We start from the raw sequence: 24,904 nt of genomic DNA, 5'->3' as shown, positions 1-24,904 counted from the left end.
ATGGGGACCCTGAGGTTCTGCAGGGGAACTGGAACATCTGAGCTACAGGACCAGGTGCACAGGCTGGGCCAGCACTGTTTCCACTGAGGTGGGGATGAAGTGGGGAGCTTACCTTTTCTTTATCCACTCGAAGGAAGGACTTCACTGGGGCGTAGGTGCTGTAAGCAAATAGAAAGAAAAGTAACATTTCAGGCCGGGCGCTCATGCCTATAATCCCAGCACTTTGGGAGGCTGAGGCAGGCGGATCACAAGGTCAGGAGATCGAGACCATCCTGGCTAACACAGTGAAACCCCGTCTCTACTAAAAAATACAAAAAATTAGCCGGGCATGGTGGCGGGCGCCTGTAGTCCCAGCTAGTCGGGAGGCTGAGGCAGGAGAATGGCGTGAACCCGGGAGGTGGAGCTGCATTGCAGTGAGCCGAGATCGCGCTACTGCACTCCAGCCTGGGCGACAGAGCGAGACTCCATCTCAAAAAAAAAAAAAAACACAAAAATTAGCTGGGCGTGGTGGCCCATGCCTGTAGTCCTAGCTACTGGTGAGGCTGAGGCATGACAATTGCTTGAATCTGGGAGGCAAAGGTTGCAGTGAGCCGAGATCATGCCATTGCACTATAGCCTGGGCAACAGAGCAAGACTCAGGCTCAAAAACAAACAGGCCGGGCACAGTGGCTCATGCCTGTAATCCCAGCACTTTGGGAGGCTGAGGCGGGCGGATCACGAGGTCAGGAGATACAGACCATCCTAGCTAACATGGTGAAACCCTGTCTCTACTAAAAATACAAAAAATCAGCTGGGCGTGGTGGTGCTTGCCTGTACTCTCAGCTACGTGGGAGGCTGAGACAGGAGAATCGCTTGAACCCAGGAGGTGGAGGTTGCAGTGAGCCGAGATGGCACCACTGCACTCCAGACTGCACGACAGAGTGAGACTCCATCTCCAAAAACAAACAAACAAACAAACAAGAATAGTTAAATCAGAGAGACAGAAAGTAGAATAAGGTTACCTGGGGTTGAGAGGAAAATGGAGAGTTAGTGTTTAATGTGTACAGTTTCCATTTGGGATGATGAAAACGTTCTAGAAATGGAGACTGGTGATGGCTATACAATAATGTGAATATACTTAACGTTACTGAGCTTTACACTTAAAAATACTTAAAATGGTAAATGTTATATTGTGTATATTTTACCACAAAACAAAAATATATGGTGAGACAGAGTGGATTAATGGTTGCCTAGGGCTGGGGTGGGAGGGAGGAGTGGGGAGTGATGGCTTAGGGACCCAGGGGTATCTTCAGATTTTTATCTTTAGATTAAAGACCCTTAGAACATGAAAACGGTCTTTTTTTTTTTTTTTTTTTTTTTTTTAGGCAGAGCCTCGCTTTGTTGCCCAGGCTGGAGTGCAGTGGCACAATCCGAGCACAACGCAACCTCTGCCTCCCAGGTTCAAGCGATCCAATCCTCCCACCTCATTCTCAAGTGGCTAGGACTACAGGAGCGTGCCACCATGTCTGGCTAATTTTTGTATTTTTTGTAGAGACAGTTTCGCCATGTTGCCCAAGGTGGTCTTGAACTTGGACTCAAACAATCCCCCCTCCTTGGCCTCCTAGAGTGCTGGGATTACAGGTGTGAGCCACTGCATCCAGCAGAACATGAAAATGTTTTTTTGTTTTTTTGTTTTTTTTGTTTTTTTTTTTGAGACGGAGTCTCTGTTGTCAGGCTGGAGTGCAGTGGCACAATCTCATCTCACTGTAACTTCTGCCTCCCGGGTTCGAGCGATTCTCCTGCCTCAGCCTCCTGAGTAGCTGGGACTACAGGCGCCTGCCACCACACCCAGCTATTTTTTATATTTTTAGTAGAGACAGGGTTTCACCATGTTGCCCAGGATGGTCTCAATCTCTTGACCTTGTGATCTGCCTGCATCAGCCTCCCAAAGTGCTGAGATTACAGGTGTGAGCCACCGCACCCGGCCAAAAAATTTATTTTATTTTTTTTGAGACAGAGTTTTGCTCTTGTTGCCCAGGCTGGAGTGCAGTGGCGTGATCTCGGCTCACTGCAACCTCCACCTCCCGAGCTCAAGCGATTCTCCTTTCTCAGCCTCCTGAGTAGCTGGGATTACAGGTGCATGCCATCACGCCCGGGTAATTTTTGAATTTTTAGTAGAGACGAGGTTTCATCATGTGGGCCAGGCTGGTCTCGAACTCCTGACCTCGTAATCCACCTGCCTCGGTATTTTTAGTAGAGACGGGGTTTCACCATGTTGGCCAGGATGGTCTCGATCTCTTTTTTTTTTTTTTTTTTTTTTTTTTTTTTTTTGAGACGGAGTCTCGCTCTGTTGCCCAGGCTGGAGTGCAGTGGCCGGATCTCAGCTCACTGCAAGCTCTGACTCCCGGGTTTATGCCATTCTCCTGCCTCAGCCTCCCGAGTAGCTGGGACTACAGGCGCCTGCCACCTCGCCCGGCTAGTTTTTTTGTATTTTTTAGTAGAGATGGGGTTTCACCATATTAGCCAGGATGGTCTCGATCTCCTGACCTCGTGATCCACCCGTCTCGGCCTCCCAAAGTGCTAGGATTACAGGCTTGAGCCACCGTGCCCGGCCGGTCTCGATCTCTTGACCTCGTGATCTGCCTGCGTCAGCCTCCCAAGGTGCTGGGATTACAGGTATGAGCCACAGTGCCCAGCCATGAAAATGTTTTAAAATTAATTGTGGGGCTGGGTGTGGTGGCTCATGCCCTGTAATCCCAGCACTTTGGGAGGCTGAGGTGAGCAGATCATCTGAGGTCAGGAGTTCGAGACCAGCCTGGCCAACATGACGAAACCCCATCTCTACTAAAAATACAAAAATTAGCCAGGTCCATGGTGACATATGCCTGTAATCCCAGCGACGTGGGAGGCCGAGGCAGGAGAATCGCTTGAACCTGGGAGACAGATGTTACAGTGAGCTGAGATTGTGCCACTGCACTCCAGTCTGGGCAACAGAGTGAGACTCTGTTTTTTTTAAAAAAAAAAAAAGTAATTGTGGGCCGGATGTGATGGCTCATGCCTGTAATCTCAACACACTGGGAGCCTGAGATAGGTGGATCACCTGATGTCAGGAGTTTGAGACCAGCCTGGCCAACATGGCAAAACACCGTATCTACTAAAAACATAAAAATCAGCCAGGCACGGTGGCATGTACTTCCAGCTACTCAGGAAGCTGAGGCACAAGAATCCCTTAAACCCAGGAGGTAGAGGTTGCAGTGAGCCAAGATTGCGCCACTGCACTCCAGCCTGGGTGATAGACTCAGACTCCATCTCAAAAAAATAATTAAAATTAAAAATTAAAATTAACTGTAGCTGTGGTTATACAACTCTGAATATATAAGAAGTTACCGGATTATACACATTAAATAGGTGAGATGTATGGGATGTGAATCTTATCTTGATAAAGCTGCTAAAAAATATACTTTGTGAACTAGATTTCCCATGGCTCCCAGCTATGATGGGATGACTGCCCCCAAAGAAGGTCCTCAGAAGGCAGAGCTTACTCAGTCAGAAGCTATCACCCAGAAAGGAGACCAAAATCAGACGGTCTGGTCAGGCGTGGTGGCTTACGCCTCTAATCCCAGCACTGTGGGAGCCCGAGGTAGGAAGACCACCTGAGGTCAGGAGTTCGAGACCAGCCTGACCAACATGAAGAAACCTGTCTCTACCAAAAATACAAAATTAGCGGGGCGTGGTGGTGCATCCCTGTAATCCCAGCTACTCAGGAGGCTGAGGCAGGAGAATTGCTTGAACCCGGGAGGCGGATGTTGCAGTGAGCCAAGATGGCGCCATTGCACTCCGGCCTGGGCAACAAGAGTGAAATTCTGTCTCTAAAAAAAAAAAACACAAAAAAACAGATGGTCCTTCCTCATTTTTCCACCATCAGTATGCTACATGTCACCACGCAGAAGGTGACACAGAGCAAGCTGTGTCTTCAGCTCACCCGCCATCTTAGGCCCTCCCTTCTCATCAGCTCCTCTTGGCCAAAATATTCAGTGAAAGGAATTCTACAATCTGACCCCTAGGAAGACTCTGCCCAAGGTGGTCCTGTCACCCATATTCTACCCAGGCCAGCAAGAGGCTCACAATCGGATCTGCCCTGTGGACAGGGCGCTGGCAATCCACAGAAGGTCCAGGGCCTTGAAGGGCACCAGCACGAAGCTGACGTTGGCGGGCAGGTTCTTGGCACTCTCAGGGTACATGAAATGGTGGGTGGTTCGGCTGCCAACATCCTGCTCAAAGCCCACGGTTGGCGCCTGATTCATCCTGCAGGGACAAGAGGGTGACACGAGAATCAACTGCCATGGAAACTGGTACAAGATTCTTAGAGGACAGTTCGAAGCCATCCATCAAAAATGCAAACGGGTGTATACTCCAACCAAGCAATTCCGTTGCTAGAAATCTAACCTACAAAAATGGTTATGGCCAGGCATGGTGGCTCACGCCTGTAATCCCAGCACTTTGGGAGGCCAAGGTGGGCGGATCACGAGGTCAGGAGATCGAGACCATCCTGGCTAACACGGTGAAACCCCGTCTCTACTAAAAATACAAAAAATTAGTGGGCGTGCTGGCAGATGCCTGTAGTCCCAGCTACTCAGGAGGCTGAAGCTACTCGGGAGGCTGAAGCAGAAGAATGGTGTGAACCTGAGAGGCGGAGCTTGCAGTGAGCCGAGATCCGGCCACTGCACTCCAGCCTGGGCGACAGACCGAGACTCCGTCTCAAAAAAAAAAAAAAAAAAAACGGTTACATAAGTATGCAAAGATGTGTATGAGGATATTCACTGCAGAATTATTTACAATAGTAACACTAGAATCAATCAAACAGGCCGAGTGTCGTGATTCACACCTGTAATCCCAGCACTTTGGGAGGCCAAGGTAGACGGACTGCTTTGAGGCCTGGAATTCGAGACCAGCCTTAGCCAACATGGTGAAACCCCATCTTTACTAGAAAAAAAAATACAAAATTAGCCTGGCATGGTGGCATATACCTTTAATCCCAGCAACCTGAGAAGCTGAGGCAGGAGATGTGCTTGAACCCTGAGGCAGAGACTGCAGTGAGCCGAGATCGTACCACTGCACTCCAGCCTGGGTGACAGAACAAGACTCTGTCTCCAAAAAAAAAGGTTACTCTCAGAGTAACTTTGGGAGCTTAACTCATTTTTTTTACTGTATACATTTTTATTTATTTACTTTAACTATTATTTTTGAGATAGGGTCTCACTCTGTTGCCCAGGCTGGAGTGCAGTGGTGCTATCTTGGCTCACTGCAACCTCCGCCTCCGCCTCCCAGGTTCAAGTAATTCTCCTTCCTCAGCTTCCTGAGTAGATGGGACTACAAGCATGTGCCAGCGCGCCCAGCTAATTTTTTGGTTTTTTTTTTTTTTTTTTTGAGACGGAGTCTCGCCCTGTCGCCCAGGCTGGAGTCCAGTGGTGTGATCTCAGCTTACTGCAACCTCCACCTCCCGGGTTCAAGGGATTCTCCTGCCTCAGCCTCCCGAGACCTCAAGTGATCTGCCTGCCTCAGCCTCCCAGACTGCTGGGATTACAAGCGTGACCCACCACACCCAGCCATTTTTGTATTTTTAGTAGAAAAGTGGTTTTGCCATGTTGGCCAGGCTGGTCTCAAACTCCTGGCCTCAGGCAATCTGCCTGCCTCGGCTTCCCAAAGTGCTGGGATTACAGCCCCGAGCCACCAAGCCCGGCCCTGTTTGTTTTTTAAGTCTCACTCTGTCACTCAGGCTGGAGTGCAATGCCATCATCATGGCTCACTGCAGTCTCGACCTCCTGGGTTCAATCAATCCTCCAGCTTCAGCCTCCTGAGCAGCTGGGACCACAGGCGTGCATCACCATGCCCGTTTTGTTTTCTGTTTTGTACAGATAGGGGTCTCACTATGTTGTCCAGGCTGGTCTCAATCTCCTGAACTCAAGCAACCCTCCTGCCTCAGCCTCCTGAGTAGCCGGGACGACAGGCAGATGACACCAGGCCTGGCCTTTTATAATTTTTAAAAGAAAGAACTTTTAAAGAACAGCCTTCCACAGCTTCCACCTTACTTGGCTGTTCTGCCTCTTTCCTATAAGATGGTGAAAGAAAGATAGGAAGTTCAAGCCTTCCCTCAGGCCCTGGGCTGGATGGAAGCCTCTGTCCTGCCACCTACTACCACCCTATTCCTGTCTGCCGCCTTAAGACCCTGTCTGCCCTTCCACTCCAAGGCCAAGAGAAATGTCCCAAGTTCTCACGGTCTGCCCTTGCTATCTCTCTGGTGATGTGCAATGTCCCCTCTCTTCTGCTGCTGTCTGGACAGAGGGGACATTGCTGTGGCTCCTGTCTAGAAACCCTCTCTGTGGGTATAATAAGCCAAGAAGGAATCTCGCTCTGTCGCCCAGGCTGGAGTGCAGTGGCGTGATCTCGGCTCACTGCAAGCTCCACCTCCTGGATTCACGCCATTCTCCTGCCTCAGCCTCCCGAGTAGCTGGGACTACAGGTGCCCGCCACCGCGCCGGGCTAATTTTTTGTATTTTTAGTAGAGACGGGGTTTCACCATGGTCTCGATCTCATGATCCGCCTGCCTCGGCCTCCCAAAGTGCTGGGATTACAGGCGTGAGCCACTGCGCCCGGCTCCACTTCCTTTCAATTTGTGCAAAATACAAGACAAGTAAAAATCAAAGCTCCCCTTTTTAGTATGCATCTTACGTAATAGGTGAACCAGGTTTAAATACAAACCTGTTGGTCTTTTTTTTCTGTTATGACTGTTTACCTTGTGGAATCATGACTACCAAGGCAGGGTGATCGTAACCTGGCCCTCCACTAGGAGCACAGGGACCCAGGGAGGGAGGGAGCGCAGTCCCTAGGTGGCTCTCCTGGCTTTTTATGCCAGTTCTGTAAAACCAGCACAAACATTCCCTGTCCTTACAGTGGCTGGCAGCAGCTAGCTGGGCTGGGTGAGGACTTGCTGTGTTGCAGGGGCTGCCACGCTATCTTCACCAAGGACGGGACTGGGGAGGACCGTGGGCTGTGCTGTCCCCTTGCCCTGCCGGTCACATCGCTGTGCCCCCTACCTCTCATTTTCCCTTGAGGGTCTGGAGGGTGCTTTGGGGTTGGAGGTCTCAAAACCTAGAGGACATCTGTGTTCCTAACCACTTCGTTCTAGCTAGCTTCAAGCAGATACCTAGAATTTCCTCCAGAGAAACTAACATGCTCTGTCTCCAGAACAGGGATCTACTTCCTGCCTCTCCCCCAAATTCATGTCTTTCAGTGAACTGCCCCTTTGAGCCCAGTCTTTAGGGTTTAGAGATCCTGTCTCCTAGAAGAGCCAAGAAGTATCTTTCCCACCCATGAATAACTCTTAACAGCTTATGGGCTGCTGAACTCCCCACATAGGCATTGGGGTCCTACGGTCACACTGACGCAGTCTGGACCTGTCTCCTGCCAAGCACCATGGGGCCTGTGAGGAACAGAGCAGTTGGAGGGGAAGCCTTAACAGGGTATGTCAGAGCCAGAAGTGTGTCTCAGCTGCCCAGGGTATGGCAGGGGTAAGCAGGAGGTGGAGGAATTGGGCTGGTGACACAGGCTGGCCGGGGCCTGGGTGGGGTAGGAGCTAGGATCAAGGTATACTTTTTTTCTTCTCCCTTTTTTTTTTTTTTTTTTTTTTTGAGACGGAGTCTTGCTCTGTCGCCCAGGCTGGAGTGCAGTGGCCGGATCTCAGCTCACTGCAAGCTCTGCCTCCCGGGTTTACGCCATTCTCCTGCCTCAGCCTCCCGAGTAGCTGGGACTACAGGCGCCCGCCATCTCGCCCGGCTAGTTTTTTTGTATTTTTTAGTAGAGACGGGGTTTCACCGTGTTAGCCAGGATGGTCTCGATCTCCTGACCTCGTGATCCGCCCGTCTCGGCCTCCCAAAGTGCTGGGCTCCCTTTTTTTTTTTTAAATAGAGATGGGGTTTCGCCATGTTGCCCAAGCTGGCTTCGAACTCCTGGGCTCAATCAGTCCTCTCGCCTCAGCCTCCCAAAGTAGTGGGATTACAGGCGTGAGCCACTGCGCCCAGCCAAGGTGTACACTTGAGAGGACCTAAGAAACAAACTTCATCTCACCAGAGATGGTGAGGCCAAGAGATCCTGCAGAGCACAGGGCTGCATCCAGCCCAGGCTGGCTTCTGAAGACCCACCTTCTACAGCGACTTGGCAGCCCGAGCTGTCATGAAGTCCCCATGGGACCTGTCAGCCAGGGTCACCCTGCCTCCAGGCTGGCCGTGCTACAGAGTCTGGCCCTCCCTCACTTCCCCCGTGGCTGGCCAGTCACCAGCTTCGAAATATCTGGGAATGAAGGGAGCAAGAGGTCCCAAAAGATGTTTCACAGCCTCCACAGGAAAGGGAAGGAACATGGCACTCTAACGGGGACGAGGTTTTGTTTCAAGGCTCTGATTCATCCTGGAGAAGTCACGCCCTGGAAAGGGGCCAGAGCAGGACAAGGAGGATGAGCTGCATCTCTGGGACTCGGGAACACGGCATTCTAGAAATCTATCTGTCCCTGGCTGCCTCCAGCAGCTAAAGTATCAGACCGGCTGGGCGCGGTGGCTCAAGCCTGTAATCCTAGCACTTTGCGAGGCCGAGACGGGTGGATCATGAGGTCAAGAGATCGAGACCATCCTGGCTAACACGGTGAAACCCCGTCTCTACTAAAAAAATACAAAAAACTAGCCGGGCGAGGTGGTAGGCACCTGTAGTCCCAGCTACTCGGGAGGCTGAGGCAGGAGAATGGCGTAAACCCGGGAGGCGGAGCTTGCAGTAAGCTGATATCCAGCCACTGCGCTCCAGCCTGGGCAACAGAGCGAGACTCCGACTCAAAAAAAAAAAAAAGTATCAGACCAGGGCGCAAGTGGGGTCTGTACTCCCTGGTTAGGACCTGGTGTTGGCTGCCTAGTCTCCTTCACTCCTGCATGTATCTGTGGCACGCCTCCTGTCTAGATGGCACTGTTCTCGGAGTTGTGGATGGATCTGCAGGCCAACTGAGGCAAGACCAGCTTAACTGGACTTGAAGCGGTCCACAGGGCTCAGAGGACAAAGAGGAGGAGGGAATGGCAGCGAGGTGGGTGGGGCACAGGTGGATCAGGCCATCATCTTGCTGTAACTCAGCTCAGCCCTCCAGTGGGTCTTGCTTCCAGGACTATTGGTTCCAAACTTGGATATGCCTACAACTGGAGTCACCCCCAGTGCCATCTGTTGTTTCTGTTTTTGAGATAGGGTCTTGCTCTGTTGCTCAGGCTAGAGTGCAGTGGTGCCATCACAGCTCACCACAGCCTCAAACTCTTGGGCTCAAATGATCCTCCTGCCTTAGCCTCCCAAGTAGCTAGGACTACAGGCTCACACCAGCAAGCCCACCTTATCCACTGCCAGCCAGTTCCTTAGACCAGCAGATGGCCAATTACTACCCAGGTCACCCCTTCCAGAAAGTGATTCTGGGGTCCACTCTATACCACCCCACTTCCTTACATGGCCCCCGGGAGGAAGCATCTATACATTTTTTTTTTTTTTTTTTTTTTTTTTTTGAGACAGAGTTTCTCCCTTGTTGCCCAGGCTGGAGCGCAATGGCGTGATCTTGGCTCACTACAACCTCCGCCTCCTGGGTTCAGACGATTCTCCTGCCTCAGCCTCCTGAGTAGCTGGGATTATAGTTATGCACCACCATGCCCGGCTAATTTTTGTATTTTTAGTAGAGATGGGATTTCACCATGTTCACCAGGCTGGTCTCGAACTCCTGACCTCAGGTGATCTGCCTGCCTCGGCCTCCCAAAGTGCTGGGATTACAGGCGTGAGCCGCCGCGCCTAGCCTTATAAATTTCTTTCTGCAGCCCCGCCTGACAGTACCAGCCAGGAAACTTAGAGCCAGTCCTTTTGGGCCTGCAGGGCTTCCACCCAGGAGCTTCCTGACCATCACGTAGGCGCCTGCCCAGTGAAAGCTCAAACTTGATGCAGGTGCTTCAGGCAGCTGAAAGCACTGTCCTGGGCTTTCCAAGTGCCCAGAGCTGCATGGAAGTGACAGATCCCTCAATTCCCAACCTGGCCATGGTGTCTGGAAAGAGGAGGCCCCTCTAAGACCAGTTCCCATCCCATCTCTCTCCCACTGGGGTATCAGCAGTTGGAGAATATGGATACCCTCAGGTGGTTCCAGGGTCCTGGACAGGGTCCAGTCCATCCTGTTCACCCTCCCACTTGCACCATTTCCCAACATGAGGAAGGTCTTACATGGAATGCTGAATGCCTCCGAGACATATTGCTGCCTTTGTGTTGCTATGGAGACAGTAACAGTTTCTAAGACAAAGCCCTTCCTTCTGCCTCCTGGGAAACCTGGTCTTTCTGCAATGCTCATCCTAAGAGATGAGTGAAAACTGGGCATTGGCAGGATCTCGGTTCTTCAGGCTCTTCCTCCATCAAGGAGTTGGGTAGAAGGATCCCCACTGTCGCATTTCTTGTCCCCAGCCAAGTCAAGGGGGGACATCAGAAAACACAGGCTCTGGAGCAGAGCAAGCAGCCCATGTTCAGGTCGCGAGCCTGCCCCCGTTCCCTGTTCATGCCCAGGCCTTCACTGCAGAGTCTCGGTCAGGACTGAATGCCCTCCCAACTCTTCTCCCCTCCTCACGGCGGGGAATAGACGTCTTGGGAATGAATGAGCCCCAGAGTAAATACCAAACAGCTCCTTTTAGCACCCACGACATCTGCCTTCCGTGCATGTGCCAGAGAGAATCACCTGCTGCTGAGAAGCAGGATGCTAGCTGGGCTTGGGGCCCTCACTCACTCAGCTGCTGAGGGGATGAGGAGGACAGGGCCGGCTTCTGATGGGAATTTTTGTTTTTGAGACAGTGTCTCAGTCTATTGCCCAGGCTGGAGTGAACTGGTACAATCATAGCTCACTGTAGCCTCGAACTCCTGGGTTCAAGCAATCCTCCTGCCTTAGCCACCCCAGTAGATGGGAATACAGACACACACCACAATGCCCAGCTAATCTTTAAAAATTTTTTGCAGACACAGGGTTTCACCATGTTACCTAGGCTGGTCTCTAACTCCTGGGGCTCAAGCGATCCCCCCACCTCAGCCTCTCAAAGCACTGGAATTACAGGGATGAGCCACCATGCCCGGCCTCTGGTGGGATTTTTCACCAAACGTCAGCCAGGAATCTCATGTCAGCTATTTCCAGAGGAATTCAGAGCACTGGAAACAGAGTGCAGGCCTCAAGCAAAGCTTAGATTTGGGATTCTGGCTCCCCATCCACCCCAAACAGGCAAAGGAGAGAGCTCCAAGCCTGCTATGAAAGACGCTGGGAGGCAGGGCCCCAGAGCACACTGGTAACTGGCAGCATGCACTCTGCCAGACATGGCAGAGGAAAGCAGTCCCCCTCCCGGAGGCCCGTCCTGGACCCACCCTTGGGCTCTGCAGGGGCTCACCTCATGATGAAGTTGTGTCCGTCCACGTCCTGCCCATAGCCAGAGCCCCGCAGGTTGCCGGAGTTCCCCACCACAGCACAGCGCCGGCACTGGTGGGGGTCCCGGAAGCGGTAGGGGTTCTCGCCGGGCACTATTTGGAACAGCTTCTCCAGCACCTCGTTGGTGTTGTGTGATTTGAACTGGGGTTGCAGCATCTATGGAAGGGAGAGGAAGACGGAAAATGAGGAAGGGGAGAGGTGTGTGAAGAAGGAGGGGCCCCATCCTCCCCTCTTCTGCTCTCACTCTCTAGTGCCTGGGCACAGGCCTCCTTATCCAGGGCTCTGCCAGGGAACAGGGATTCTTTCCTCTGGGCAGTGAGGGTCTCTCCCTCTCTCAACGACAGCGAAGTCCCCAGTTGTGAGTGAGTCTCAATGTCCGGAGACTGGGTGCCCTGCTAGTCACAGGTGGCTCTGATGCACTAGAAGGGGCTCTGGATCAAGGTGCCTTTCACACATTCTCTGGGAACCTGCAGGCCTGGGCCACGGAACAGAGCAGCCTCCTTCAGGGGCTCCTTCCTGATCAGCCTACAGGGGGCGCCCTCAGCACTCAGGCTGAGGACTGGGGTTGCAGAAGCCGCGTCTAGGGCAACAGTCCAGCCACTCCCTGAGCCCCAACCCAGGGAAGGGCAGAGAGGCTGATAATTCTTTCAGAGCCAGAATGGCTGGAATAAAACTGGTGTCCTGGTGTCCCCTCCTACCAGGGAGACCTGTACTAACCAGCTGGTGGTCAAAGACCATGAAACGAGGCAGCACCAATCAGATGCTTACGGGCCCAGCAGGTACCACACACGAGTTACACGGTAGGTAAGGTCCACACCCAACAGATCTGAGCCCCGACAAAGAAGGGCAACTTCAGCCAATTGTTGCCATGTGGGATCATGAGCCCAGAAGGGCCAAAGTTTCCCATTTTTCAAGAGACAATGAAAGTAAGGATTTCATATGAAATAAGAAAAATGAAATCCTGATTTTTCTTTTTTTTTTTTTTTTGAGATAGAGTTTCACTCTTGTTGCCCAGGCTGGAGTGCAATGGCACAATCTTGGCTGACTGCAACCTCCGCATCCTGGATTCAAGCGATTCTCCTGCCTCGCCCTCCCGACTAGCTGGAATTACAGGCATGCGCCACCACACCCAGCTAATTTTGTATTTTTAGTAGACATGGGGTTTTTTCATGTTGGTCAGGCTGGTCTCGAACTCCTGAACTCAGGTGATCCACCTGCTTTGGCCTCCCAAGGTGTGGGATTACTTTTACTCAAAAGTAAATTACTTTTACTCAAAAGTGTTGGAATTATTTTTACTCAAAAAAAAAAAAAAAAAAAAAAAACCCACATAAAAATAAAATAAAACATTCTGTGGATGGAGCCATAACTCAATGGGTTTGTGGGTGAGCAGGGCCTGCTCAGGGGAGATGGGAGATTGATCTGTAGGGAGAGATTGACTCTGAGACGAGAATTCCTATATAAAAATTAGCCAGGTGTGGTGGTGCGCGCCTGTAGTCCCAGCTACTCTGAAGCTGAGGTAGGAGGATCGCTTGAGCCTGGTGGGGGGGTGGTCAAGGATGCAGTGAACCAAGACTGTGCCACTGCAAAGACAGTGAGAACCTGTATCAAAAAAAGCTGTCACAGTAAGAGCCCACGGGGCTCCTAGTGGCCCTAGCTCTGCAGACCCGGGTCTTCGGGCACTCTGATAGTCTGGGCTGGAAGGCATGTTCTGTGGCATCGTTCTGATAAGCCTGATCACATGAGCTCATCCCTCACAGCTTGGGAGCCTGCAGGGGCTCAGTGCTGACATGGTTCCACCCATGACATGTGTGGCAAACAGATGGCCTGCAGAGCCTAGGGAGTGACACTCAAGAGCCTTGGGGCGAGGCAGAAGGAATTACAAGTAGCAGAAAAGTGATGACTGGAAAGACAGGGAGAACCCCCCAGCCTCACCCCTTCAACTCCCTTAGCCCCTGATGGTTCTTTACATTGCTTGTTTTTTTTTTTTTTTTTTTTTTTTTGAGACGGAGTCTTGCTCTGTAGCCCGGGCTGGACTGCAGTGGCCGGATCTCAGCTCACTGCAAGCTCCGCCTCCCGGGTTTACGCCATTCTCCTGCCTCAGCCTGCGGAGTAGCTGGGACTACAGGCGCCCGCCACCTCGCCCGGCTAGTTTCTTGTATTTTTAGTAGAGACGCGGTTTCACCGTGTTAGCCAGGATGGTCTCGATCTCCTGACCTCGTGATCCGCCCGTCTCGGCCTCCCAAAGTGCTGGGATTACAGGCCTGAGCCACCGCGCCCGGCCTTGCTTGTTTTTTTTAACTCTAGAATCAGGCAACACTTTATTTCATAAAATAGATTAAGTCTTCCCTACACACCTTTCTTTTCTTTTTTTTGAGACAGAGTCTCACGTTGTTGCCCAGGCTGGAGTGCAGTGGCGTGATCTTGGCTCACCACAACCTCTGCCTCCCAAGTTCAAGCGATTCTCCTGCCTCAGCCTCCTGAGTCGCTGGGATTACAGGCGTCTGCCACCACGCCTGGCTAATTTTTTTTTTTTTAATTTTTAGTAGACGGGGTTTCAACATGTTGATCAGGCTGGTCTCAAACTCCTGACCTCGTAATCCGCCCAGCTTGGGCTCCCAAAGTGCTGGGATTACAGGCATGAGCCACTGCGCCCGACCTTCTCTACAAGGCTTTCTTATCCCAGCCCAGTAAAAAGTCTTCCAGCAATTGTAAGGAACACAGCAAGAAGCTCTGTTATAATGGTATTTACAATTATTTCGGCTGGGCATAGTGGCTCACACCTGTAATCCCAGAACTTTGGGAGGCTGAGGCGGGAGGATCATCTGAGGTCAGGAGTTTGAGACCAGCCTGGCCAACACGGTGAAATCCCTTCTCTACTAAAAATACAAAAAAATTAGCTGAGGGTGGTGGCACATGCTTGTAATTCCAGCTACTAGGGAGGCTGAGGCAGGAGAATCACTTGAACCTGCAGGCAGAAGTTACAGTGAGCTGTCACGGTGCCACTGCACTCCAGCCTGGGTGACAGAATGAGACTCTATCTCAAAAAACAAACAAACAAATAGAAAACAATTATTGTGAGTCAATGTTCATAAATTAGGATACTTAGTTTTAAAATCTGGATTTCTGGGTTTGCTTTAAAAAAAAAACCCAGATCCAGCCTTGTGCAGCAACAACTGCTGGGGCCAAGGGGTAGCTGCCTCCTTCCTCTGGGGCAGGCCCCCCATGGCTGTACTCCTCACTCCCACCTGCTCCCTGTGTCCGTGCTGCCTGCCTGGTCCAGGAGGCATTTCTGGCCTATGCTCGGGTCCTACAGGCACTGGAAAATACTAGTCCACTCCATCAGGTCAATGCTCACTCTGCCCTTCAGTCATCTGTGATCCTATAAATGGGTTGGTCAAACAGGCATTACACTTTGTCAAGGCTCTGGGGGCCAGAAATCCAAGAGGGGTCCCTGAGTGGCTTTAAAACCGGGGAGAGATCCCTGGAAGGGGGCAGCAACTCTTACCATCCACCACCTCTGGACATCCGGTGGAAGATCCATGTTCTCTCGGGTCCAGACGGGGGAAATGTTGCCATCAAAGTGGCTGTCAAACCAGTCGGAGGCGCCAGTGTCACCCATGCAGCGGCGACAGGTGCAGCTCTTGCCCGAGAGCCCCTCCTTGCTGAGGCGCTGCAGGCCGGCATAGCCGGGCACCAGCTTCACCCGGTGCGTCCCACCCAGGGCCCCCGAATCCAGGTAGGGCAGTGTGGCCATGCTGTGGTGCGAGTAGGTGAAGAGTAGGGACATGATGAATACCAGCAAGAAGGCCACGGAGAGGAACCACACCCGCAGGGAGCACTTCATGGTGCCAGCAGGTGGGTGGTGGTCACCGTGGCCACTCCTTTCCCAGCCCACTGAGGGGCCAGCCACAGTGTAGCCTGTCTATTCTGGCACCACATGCAAAGGGCATAGGGGCACGTGCTGCAGCAGGGGACAGTGGCAGGGGTCCCTTGCCACACCCTTCCTCAATGTGGGGAGAACGCACGTTGGCAGGAGTGGCTGTCCTGTCCCTGAGTCAGGTGGGGCCCCTGCTTAGGGCTTCATCGGGTCTGTCACTAGCTGGGCCACAGAGGCTCTGCCTCTCCCGCCACCCTGGTGAGGGGGAGGTCAATCCATCGCAGCCCTCTAGTCCCTTGGGATTGCTGGCTGCCAGCTCTAGGGGTCCCCCTCTTTGGCGGCTTGAAATAATCCAGTCTGGAGCAGTTGGGGTCCTTGTGGTTCATGAGCAGACAATGAGGCGGCCCCTCGTCCCCGGCAGCGGGGAAGCCCTAGAACTCCAATCACAGCAGAGAGCACACGGGCTTCAGGAGACCTGGGTTCCATGCACATGTCCCACCTCGGCTGGTCCTCCTGGCCCAAAACCTCTGCCAGAGGAGGGAAGCCAAACCCCAGGCCTGAGAGGAGAAAAACGGGAAGGCTGTGAGTGCTGGAAAACTCCGCTGCAGAGATTGAGGTCCTTTTCGTGGTAGGTCCTGCCCTACTGCTTCCCATATGAGGTGCTGGGCCCTTCTCCTCGTGGTCCCAGCCCCAGCTGCAGTTGCATAGGGGTCGCAAAACTCCTACTGTGGCTGTGGGGTCCTCTGGCGTTGGGAACAGCTGCCGTTCAGCAGGGCACTGTGTCCAATACCATCTGGGTCAGGCGAGCGTGTGCTGAGCTCCCCACCAGGGCCCAGGTCTCCTTCCTGGTACTGCTGGCCCAGGTTCAGCAGTTGCTCTGCCCATCCCCGCTCCCTGGGGCCAGCCTGTCCTGCTGTTAGCTCGCAGTAATCCTGACAGGTTCCCTTTCACATGTCGAGCGCCAGGCTGCCGCAGCGCGACCCTAAAATGGCAGAGAGGAGAAATAATGTGCAGATGAATCACACGGGCACCAGGCTTTGTCCCAGCACCAGGCTTTGTCCCAACCCCACCCCAAGTCCCAGAGTGGACAAAGCTAGCAGCACAGGAGATGCCCACTTAATCAGAGGGTGGACATGACCAAGGGCTCTGCCCTCTAGTTGTACAGATAGCATCACTCTGTGGAACTCCAGGGCCTGGAGGACTAGATTAACCCAGAGTTTTCACTTCTTAGCCAGAAGGTAAACAAGGAGTCAAGTGATTTTCCCTAAGCCACATGCTGGAAGTATCAGATTTAGAAGGTTCCTAGCCCAGCTATGCACAGTTAGTTTCAGGTGAAACATCAGAGAAAACAGCCCAGAGAAGATCCCAGGGGACTATGGATGCTGACTACCCCCACAGCGCTCTTTGGAGCCTGTCAGTGCCTGCAGAGGCCTCTCCCAGTCAGAAGGGACGGCTGGCCGGTCTCTGACCGCCCCTCTTCTCTCGACTGTGGATTATCAATGAGGCATTGCTGGGTCCACTCAGTGAACCATGAACAGTCCTGTCAGCTCCAACGTTGGGGGAGAACCTGGCTGTGTCAGGAGGTGTGGCTGCTGGGCTTAGTCCTGCCCCCAGACAGCCCTGAGGGCAGTTGCCTACATCCATATGTACATTATGGACAAAGTGAATGCCAGGGTCCCTGGTAACGCTGACAGCCTAAGGCCCCATGCTGCCCTTCCAGGCAAGAACAGGGAGAAGAGGCCACTTATAGGCAGTTTGGGTCTCAGCCTTAAGGAAAGAAGCTCGGATCCATGCCAGGTGCGAGGGAATCACAGCAGGTGAGAGGAACGCCGACAAGGGAACCCCTGAGCACTGGCTCTGAGCCGTGGGACTCCTGCAAAGCTGGCTGCCTCACCTCTCCCCAGCTCCCCTCCAAATCTGCCTAGCGGTGCTGCTGACCTAGCCCCTGGGCCTCTCTGCGCAGCCCTGTTCCCGGTCCTTGTTGAAGTCTCCAGCCCACTTTTGGGGTCTCCTGGCTGCTTCCAGCAGCTGCAGACAAGGCCTCTCAGGCTGTGTTCAAGAAACCTAGCTGCCTCTCCATTTGTGGCCACAAAGCCAGCAGGGAATGGAACGAGTATATTGCAATAAGGACATTATTCTGGGTGGGAAAATGATGTTCACAAAAGTAGAGGAACTTACCTAAGGTCACGACCTTGTGAGTAGAGGTGACTTTGGGATAGGTCAGGGCACAGAAAGGCTGTGACCTCCCCGAACCACCCAGGGCTCAGGGGTGAGAGGGAAGGAGGTGTGGAGTTGGCTTCTCAGGGTCACCAGTGAAGCCCCGCCCACAGGCTTCACCAGGGCTCCTGGCTCTAATCCAGAGACCCCAGCAGTACTGGCTCAAAGGTGCTTCTTCCAATGTTCTGCTGTACCCATTTAGCAGATCCCACTCTAGTCATGGCCTTGGCTGAACAGACTGTAGATGGGAAGCCAGGTCCTTGTCTCCTCTCATTCTCCCTCTGCCTGCTGCATGCTCAGCATCTAAGGAAAGAACTCAAGTTCTTTCAGGGTTCCGCTCCCAGCTTCCTGTGACCTGAGGAGAGCCAGTCACGAGGCAGGTGGCCCTGGAAGGCAGTGACTTTGCAGTTGATGGGAGCAAGAGGTTCTGCCTGGGGAGACCTGGTTTCTGGCTAGGCAGTCCTGCAGTGGCCACTGAAGGCAGGGGCTAGGCAAAGCTGGCACATGAGGCTTCCAAAGGAAGCAACTCAATCAGAGGTCATTAACTCCTTGGGATGCTAGATCAACGCAGGGGGCACCTGACGGAATTGCACTGACTGTTGGGGAGAGGAAAATCCCTGGTTTTGACAACATGTCTGGAAAGAGCAGAGAAGTAAAGCATCTGGCAAAGGCCCTTGCTTTGGGAACCCCAGGTCCAGGTGTTACTGCAAACTTAGGCTGCTCAGCTTGCTGTGGTGAGGGCAAATGGAGCCATGGGGAGGAGCTAAAAAAAAAAAATCAGAGGCCCCCTGACATGCACTAAAAATCCCAAAAGTGACCTGGCACTGACTCTCTCACAGTTCATTTCTACCTGTACCTCTCAGCTGCCCACTGCGTCATGGGCTCGCTCCCCTTCACAGCTACTCAGATCATTCATGATAAGACCATGGGTACCTCGATATAAAGAGCTCGGAGAAGGCAGGCCTGGTGGCTGATGCCTGTAATCCCACCACTTTGGGAGACTGAGGCAGGTGGATCACCTGAGGTCAGGAGTTCAAGACCAGCCCAGCCAACATGGTGAAACCCCATCTCTACTAAAAATACAAAAACTCAGCCAGGCGTTGTGGTGGCCAACTATAATCCCAGCTATGTGGGAGGCTGAGACAGGAGAATCACTTGAACCCAGGAGGCGGAGGTTGCAGTGAGCCGAGATCACACCATTGCACTCCAGCCTGGGTGACAAGAGCAAAACCCTGTCTCAAAAAAAAAAAAAGGCCAGGCGTGGTGGCTTACGCCTGTAATTCTAGCACTTTTGGAGGCCGAGGTGGGTGGATCACCTGAGGTCGGGAGTTTGAGACCAGCCTGACCAACATGAAGAAATTCCATCTCTACTAAAAATACAAAATTAGCTGGGCATGGTGGCACATGCCTGTAATCCCAGCTACTCGGGAGGCTGAGGCAGGAGAATCGCTTGAACCCCAGAGGCGGAGATCGCGCCAATGCACTCCAGCCTGGGCAACAAGAGCGAAACTCTGTCTCAAAAAAAAAAGAATGGATAAATTGTGGTGCATTTTGTGCCATATAGTAAAACGAATGAACTCCAGTTTCAGACATTAACAGGGATGAATATGGCCAAAAAACTATTATATCGAGCAAAAAGAGTGTCATGGATAAATGATCACAGCATGAATCCATGAAAAGCTAAAAAATATGCAAAGCTACGCAAGACATTTTCTATGCCTCTCTGTAAAGATAATAATAGAGAAAATCAAGGAAACAACACAAAATTCAGGGAATTCCTCTGGAGGGAGAAGAGAGGTAGATGCAATACGGAGGGCTGAAGACGCTTCAGGAGTACTGCGTACCTCATAACGCAGGTGATGGGTACAGAAGTTATTTTTTTTTTCTTTTGAGACGGAGTCTTGCTCTGTCACCAGGCTGGAGTGCAGTGGCATGATCTTGGCTCACTGCAGCCTCCACTTCCTGGGTTCAAACAATTCTCCTGTCTCAGCCTCCCGAGTAGCTGGGATTACAGGCGTGTGCCACCACATCCAGCTAATTTTTTGTATTTTTATTAGAGACGGGGTTTCACTATGTTGCCCAGGCTGGTCTCCAACTCCTGACCTCAGGTGATCCACCCACCTCAGCCTCCCAAATTGCTGGGATTACAGGCATGAGCCACTGCACCCGGCCATGGAGGAGTATTTCTTGTTTATTCTTTAAAGAGCACAAACACGATACATACTACTTTGAGTCTATGATGCATTTCATAGTGAAAATCTAAAACGCTTTTAGGTTAAAACATGTTTTATTAAAGGACTACTCTGGCTGTTGCATAAGACTAGCAGGGAGACCAGAAAGGAACTGCTGCAATATCCCAGGTGGTGGAGGTGGTGAGAAATGGCTGGATGTACTCTGAAGGGCTTAACTAGTAGGGTAGTTGGAGGGTACAAGGAGGGGGCCCATGGGGAAGGGAAGAGGGGAACAGGGTGGAAAGAGGAAGACAGGAATCAGGGAGACATGGAGGCTGTGGCCTGAGCAACCTGGTGGATGGGGGTGCCATTCACTATACAGAAAAGACAGAAAATTAATGGGTTTTGCTGAGAAAAAACAAAAGTTCTGGTTAAATTTAAAATGTCTTTTAGGCCGGGTGTGGTGGCTCATGTCTGTAATCCCAACATTTTGGGAAGCCAAGGCGGGAAGATCACTTGAGGTCAGGAGTTTGAGACCAGCCTGGGCAATACAGCAAGAACCCATCTCTACAAAAAAGTAAAAACACTGGGCATGGTGGCTCACGCCTGTAATCTCAGCACTTTGGGAGGCCAAGGCGGGCGGATCACGCGGTCTAGAGATTGAGACCTTCCTGGTCAGCATGGCAAAACCCCACCTCTACTAAAAATACAAAAAATTAGCTGGGCGTGGTGGTGGGTGCCTGTAATCCCAGCTACTCAGGAGGCAGAGGCAGGAGAATTGCTTGAACCAGGGAGTCAGAGATTGCGTGAGCTGAGATCGCACCACTGCACTACAGCCTGGCAACAGAGTGAGACTGCGTCTCAAGCAAACAAACAAACAAGTAAAAACATTAGCTGGGCATGGTAGCACGTGCCTGTAGTCCTAGCTACTCAGGAGGCTGAAGTGTAAGGATCACTTGAGCCCAGGAGTTCAAGGTTGCAGTGAGCCGTAATTATGCCATGGCACTCCAGGATGGGTGACAGAGTGATACCCCAACTCAAAAAAAAAAAAAAGGAAGTTTTTTAGACATTCACACGCAGATGGAAACAGGCAGTTGGACACACCTGTCTGAAGCTCATGGGTGAGGTCAGAGTTAGAGGGATATATTTGAGAGTCATCAGAGTACAGTTCATTCTTAAAACTATAGGACCAGAAGAAACGATCTAGGGAGGGTCTGCCACAGACAAGAGTAGGCGGCTCAGGACAGAGCCTGGGGCACTCTGCTGTCTAAAAGAGAAGCCAGGAAAGAAAAAGCCAGTGAGGTAAGAGGAAAAAACAGCCCTGCATCTGGGAAGCCAAGAGATGAAAGTTTCAAGAATGAAGGAGGGATTAACAGTGTCAAGTGTTTGAAAAAGTAAGGTGAGGACTGAGAATTGACCATTGGATGGAGGGCAGTGGTCACCTTCACAATGACTGATCCAGGGGTATTGCAAGGCTCAAGCACAGGAAAAGATGCTCAACGTCATTAATCATCAGGGAAATGCAAATCAAAACCATAATCAGATACCACTTCCTGCCCATCAGGGTGGCTGTAATTAACAAGACAGATAATAACCAGCGTTAGTGAGGACGCAGAGACATTGGAACCCTCAGACTTGCTGGTGGGAATGTGAAATGGTGCAGTCACTTTGGGAAACAGTCTGGCAGTTCCTCAAAAGATTAAATGTCCAGTCACCATAACATATAACTCAACAATTCCACTTCTAGGTATAAACTCAAGAGAAATAAAAACTTAGGTTCACCCCGGGAGGCGGAGCTTGCAGTGAGCTGAGATCGGGCCACTGCACTCCAGCCTGGGCGACAGAGCGAGACTCCGTCTCAAAAAAAAAAAAAAAAAAAAAACTTAGGTTCACATAAAAACTTGTACACATGGCTGGGCGCAGTGGCTCACACTGTAATCCCAGCACTTTGGGAGGCCAAGGTGGGTGGATCACTAGTTCAAGAGATCAAGACCATCTGGCCAACTTGGTGAAACCCCATCTCCATTAAAAATACAAAAATTAGCTGGGCGTGGTGGCAGTGCCTGTAGTCCCAGCTACTCAGGAGGCTGAGGCAGGAGAATCGCTTGAACTTCGGAGGCAGAGGTTGCAGTGAGCCGAGATCGCGCCACTGCACTCTAGCCTGGTGACACAGCGAGACTCCATCTCAAGAGAAAAAAAACAAACTTGTACACAGCATTATTCTTAAGAGTGCCAACATGGAAACAACTCAAAGTTCCATCAACCAATATATAAATAAACAAAATGTGGTATATACATACAAGGGAGTATTATTCAGATATAAAAAGGAATCAAATTCTGGTACCTGTTACAGCATGGATGAACCTGAAAACCCCGTGCTAAGTGAAAGAAGCCAGGCACAGCCAGGTGCGGTGGCTCAAGCCTGCAATCCCAGCACTTTGGGAGGCCGAGGCAGGTATATCACGAGGTCAGGAGATTGAGACCATCCTGGTTAACACGGTGAAACCCCGTCTCTACTAAAAACACAAAAAATTAGCCGGGCGTGGTGGCGGGCGCCTGTAGTCCCAGCTACTCAGGAGGCTGAGGCAGAAGAATGGCATGAACCCGGGAAGGCGGAGCTTGCAGTGAGCCGAGATCGCGCCACGCACTCCAGCCTGAGCGACAGAGCAAGACTCCATCTTTAAAAAAAAAAAAAAGAAGGAGCCAGGCACAAAAGGCCCCATGCTGGATGATTTATATAAAATGTACAGAATAGGCAAATCCATAGAGAAAGACAGTAGACTACCAGTTGCCAGGGGCTGGGGGATAGAGGAGAATGGGGAATGACTGCCTGTGGGCTGGAGTTCCCTTCTGGGGTGATATTCTAAAATTGTTTGTGGTGAATAGGTTAAAAGCCACTGACAGCCAGGTGCGGTGGCTCACGCCTGTAATCCCGCCACTTGGGAGGCTGAGGCAGGAGACTCGAATGAACCTGGGAGGTAGAGGTTGTGGTGAGCCGAGATCGCGCCACTGCACTCCTGCCTGGGTGACAGAGTAAGACTCTGTCTCAAAAAAAAAAAAAAAAAAAAAAAAAGGAATGGGATGTAAGAGTGGAATGTGGAATGGGGTTCAGCTGAGAGATGGTCCAGAATGTGTGTACACTGATGGGAATGAATTATTAGAGGAGAAATTTATGATGCAGGAAAAGAGGCAAACAGAGGAAAAAAGGCCAGGAGCAACAAGAGATGACGGCATCGAGTCTCGTCCTGGAGGGGCTTCGTGTGGGACAGGTGGCAAAGCCGAGCAAGCGGCACAGAGAGTGAGGGTCCCTTTATTGTTGGGGTTGGAGATTTACAGAGAGACCAGGTGTGAAATAGTCTTCTAAAAGAGAAAGGGAGTAACTAGGGAAATTTAGGAGGTGGCTAGGCAACACTTTTTTAACGGAGTCTCACTCGGTTGCCCAGGCTGGAGTACAGTGGCGCAGTCTTGGCTGACTGCAACCTCTGCCTCCTGGGTTCAAGCAATTCTCCTACCCCAGCCTCCCAAGTAGCTGGGACTACAGGCCCACGCCACCAAGCCCAGCTAATTTTTGTATTTTCAGCAGAGATGGGGTTTCGTTATGTTGGCTAGGTTGGTCTCAAACTCCTGACCTCAAGTGATCCACCCGCCTCGGCCTCCCAAGGTGCTGGGATTACAGGTGTGAGCCACTGTGCCAATCCTACAGTCTTCTAAGAAGTTTGTGGTCACAAATTTGGCAAATATGGGGAGACCATTTATCAATAAACGTCCTCTGAATGGCTGCTCCATGTCCAGGTAGCTGAGGCTGTCCAGAGCAACTGGCAGCCAGGATCCAGAGGTCAGAGGCAGCAAGGGCCTTGAAGACCCCATCTTCCATCCCCAGGAGATGCAGCCTTGAGCTACTTCCACCTCCCAGTACAGGGAACCTCAAAGGAGACCCTCACCAGCTCGCAGGTAAATGGAAGGATAAACAAAAGCACCGGATTGAGGAGCAAAGCAGAGAGTGCCCCAAAAGGAGAACAGCAGGGACTGTTTTGGAGGCTGTAGCAGCTTTAGAGCCAATTCTCAGTCAGATCCCAGGAGACAACCGTCCACGAATTAACCTAATGAAGCACAGGAGAGCACCCCACCTCAGACCAGCACAGTTGAATATAACCTTCTTGGTATGCAGAGAAAAGAAACGTCAAAATAAGGCACTGAGGCTGGGGGGATGGGTGCTGCTTGCCTCTGGGAGAGAGTGGAGAAGGACAAAAGATAAAGCCCCTCTCCACCCACTTACACACAGCCTGAGGACGTGTCCCAAAGCTCATTCTAAAGGCATTAAGCCACAACCTACTGCTCCAATGGCCCGATGCTTTATGAACCTCTGAGCATTTTCGGGGGATAGCCTCTCATGTAGTATGCGCAGGAGTCCCAGGACCAGCTGAACAAGGTCAGCCAGGCGGAAGTGAAGATGCTTTAACGCCACACCAGGTCTGATGACTTCAAGCCCAGAGCTCCTTCCACAGCCCCCACTGCCTTCCCAAAGCATTCTTCCATTAACTGGGGTACAACCATCAAAAGATTCGCTGTGTCCCAGATCCCTGCCAGCCTAGCAATCCAGAACACTCCCTGCCTCCTGGGTGGGGGGCAGCACCCAAACCAGGCAGAAGGAGTTGAGTGGGGGCAGGTGGTCAGTTACTGAAAGCCCCTCCCTCCCCGACAACTCAAAAGCAGCAAGGCCTGTCCTTGACCTGTCTGAGAATGGGCCACTTCACCACCCTGCTTGGTTAACTGAAGTCACCCGCATTGCAACACCCTGGCATCAGCCTCTGGCACAGACCCCTCAGTGCTACCCTTGGGACTCAGACCCTTTCCACTCACCAGCACCAAACCCTCGGGCAGTCACTCCCTTCCTGCAGGACATCCAGCCTTGACTTGATATCCAGCTGAAATCTCAGCTCTGGTACCTCCGATGCTGCCCAGAATTTGTAGTCAGAAACCCAGAAGGCAAGAGCTAACACCCTTCTTCAAACCAAGAACATAACTTTGGCTTTCAGTGAAGTCCTAGAGAAATAAACTGTCAGTCTTCACTGGACAAGGATTGAGGCTACACCCTAACAGCCTCTTCCTGTAGGAGATAGCTCAAAGAAACAAAAGAAAAGAAAGAAAAAA

The 24,904-nt window shown here is 51.7% G+C and overlaps 1 protein-coding gene across 1 annotated transcript in view; it reads right to left on the bottom strand.

The window, feature by feature from the left end:
* Positions 1-24,904, bottom strand: part of ST3GAL2 (ST3 beta-galactoside alpha-2,3-sialyltransferase 2) — a 58,844-nt gene that overhangs the window by 2,227 nt on the left and 31,713 nt on the right. Inside the window, exons 2-5 of the mRNA XM_007993656.3 lie at positions 14,994-16,347; positions 11,451-11,644; positions 4,105-4,284; positions 113-158 (exon numbers count right to left, since the gene is read on the bottom strand). Coding sequence (XP_007991847.1) covers positions 113-158; positions 4,105-4,284; positions 11,451-11,644; positions 14,994-15,332 — 759 coding nt within the window. The 5' untranslated portion in view covers positions 15,333-16,347. The remainder of the gene's footprint in view (positions 1-112; positions 159-4,104; positions 4,285-11,450; positions 11,645-14,993; positions 16,348-24,904) is intronic.

Source organism: Chlorocebus sabaeus, chromosome 5 (assembly GCF_047675955.1).
Source record: "Chlorocebus sabaeus isolate Y175 chromosome 5, mChlSab1.0.hap1, whole genome shotgun sequence".
Lineage (NCBI taxonomy): Eukaryota > Metazoa > Chordata > Mammalia > Primates > Cercopithecidae > Chlorocebus > Chlorocebus sabaeus.
This window is presented reverse-complemented; position numbering and strand designations above follow the sequence as displayed.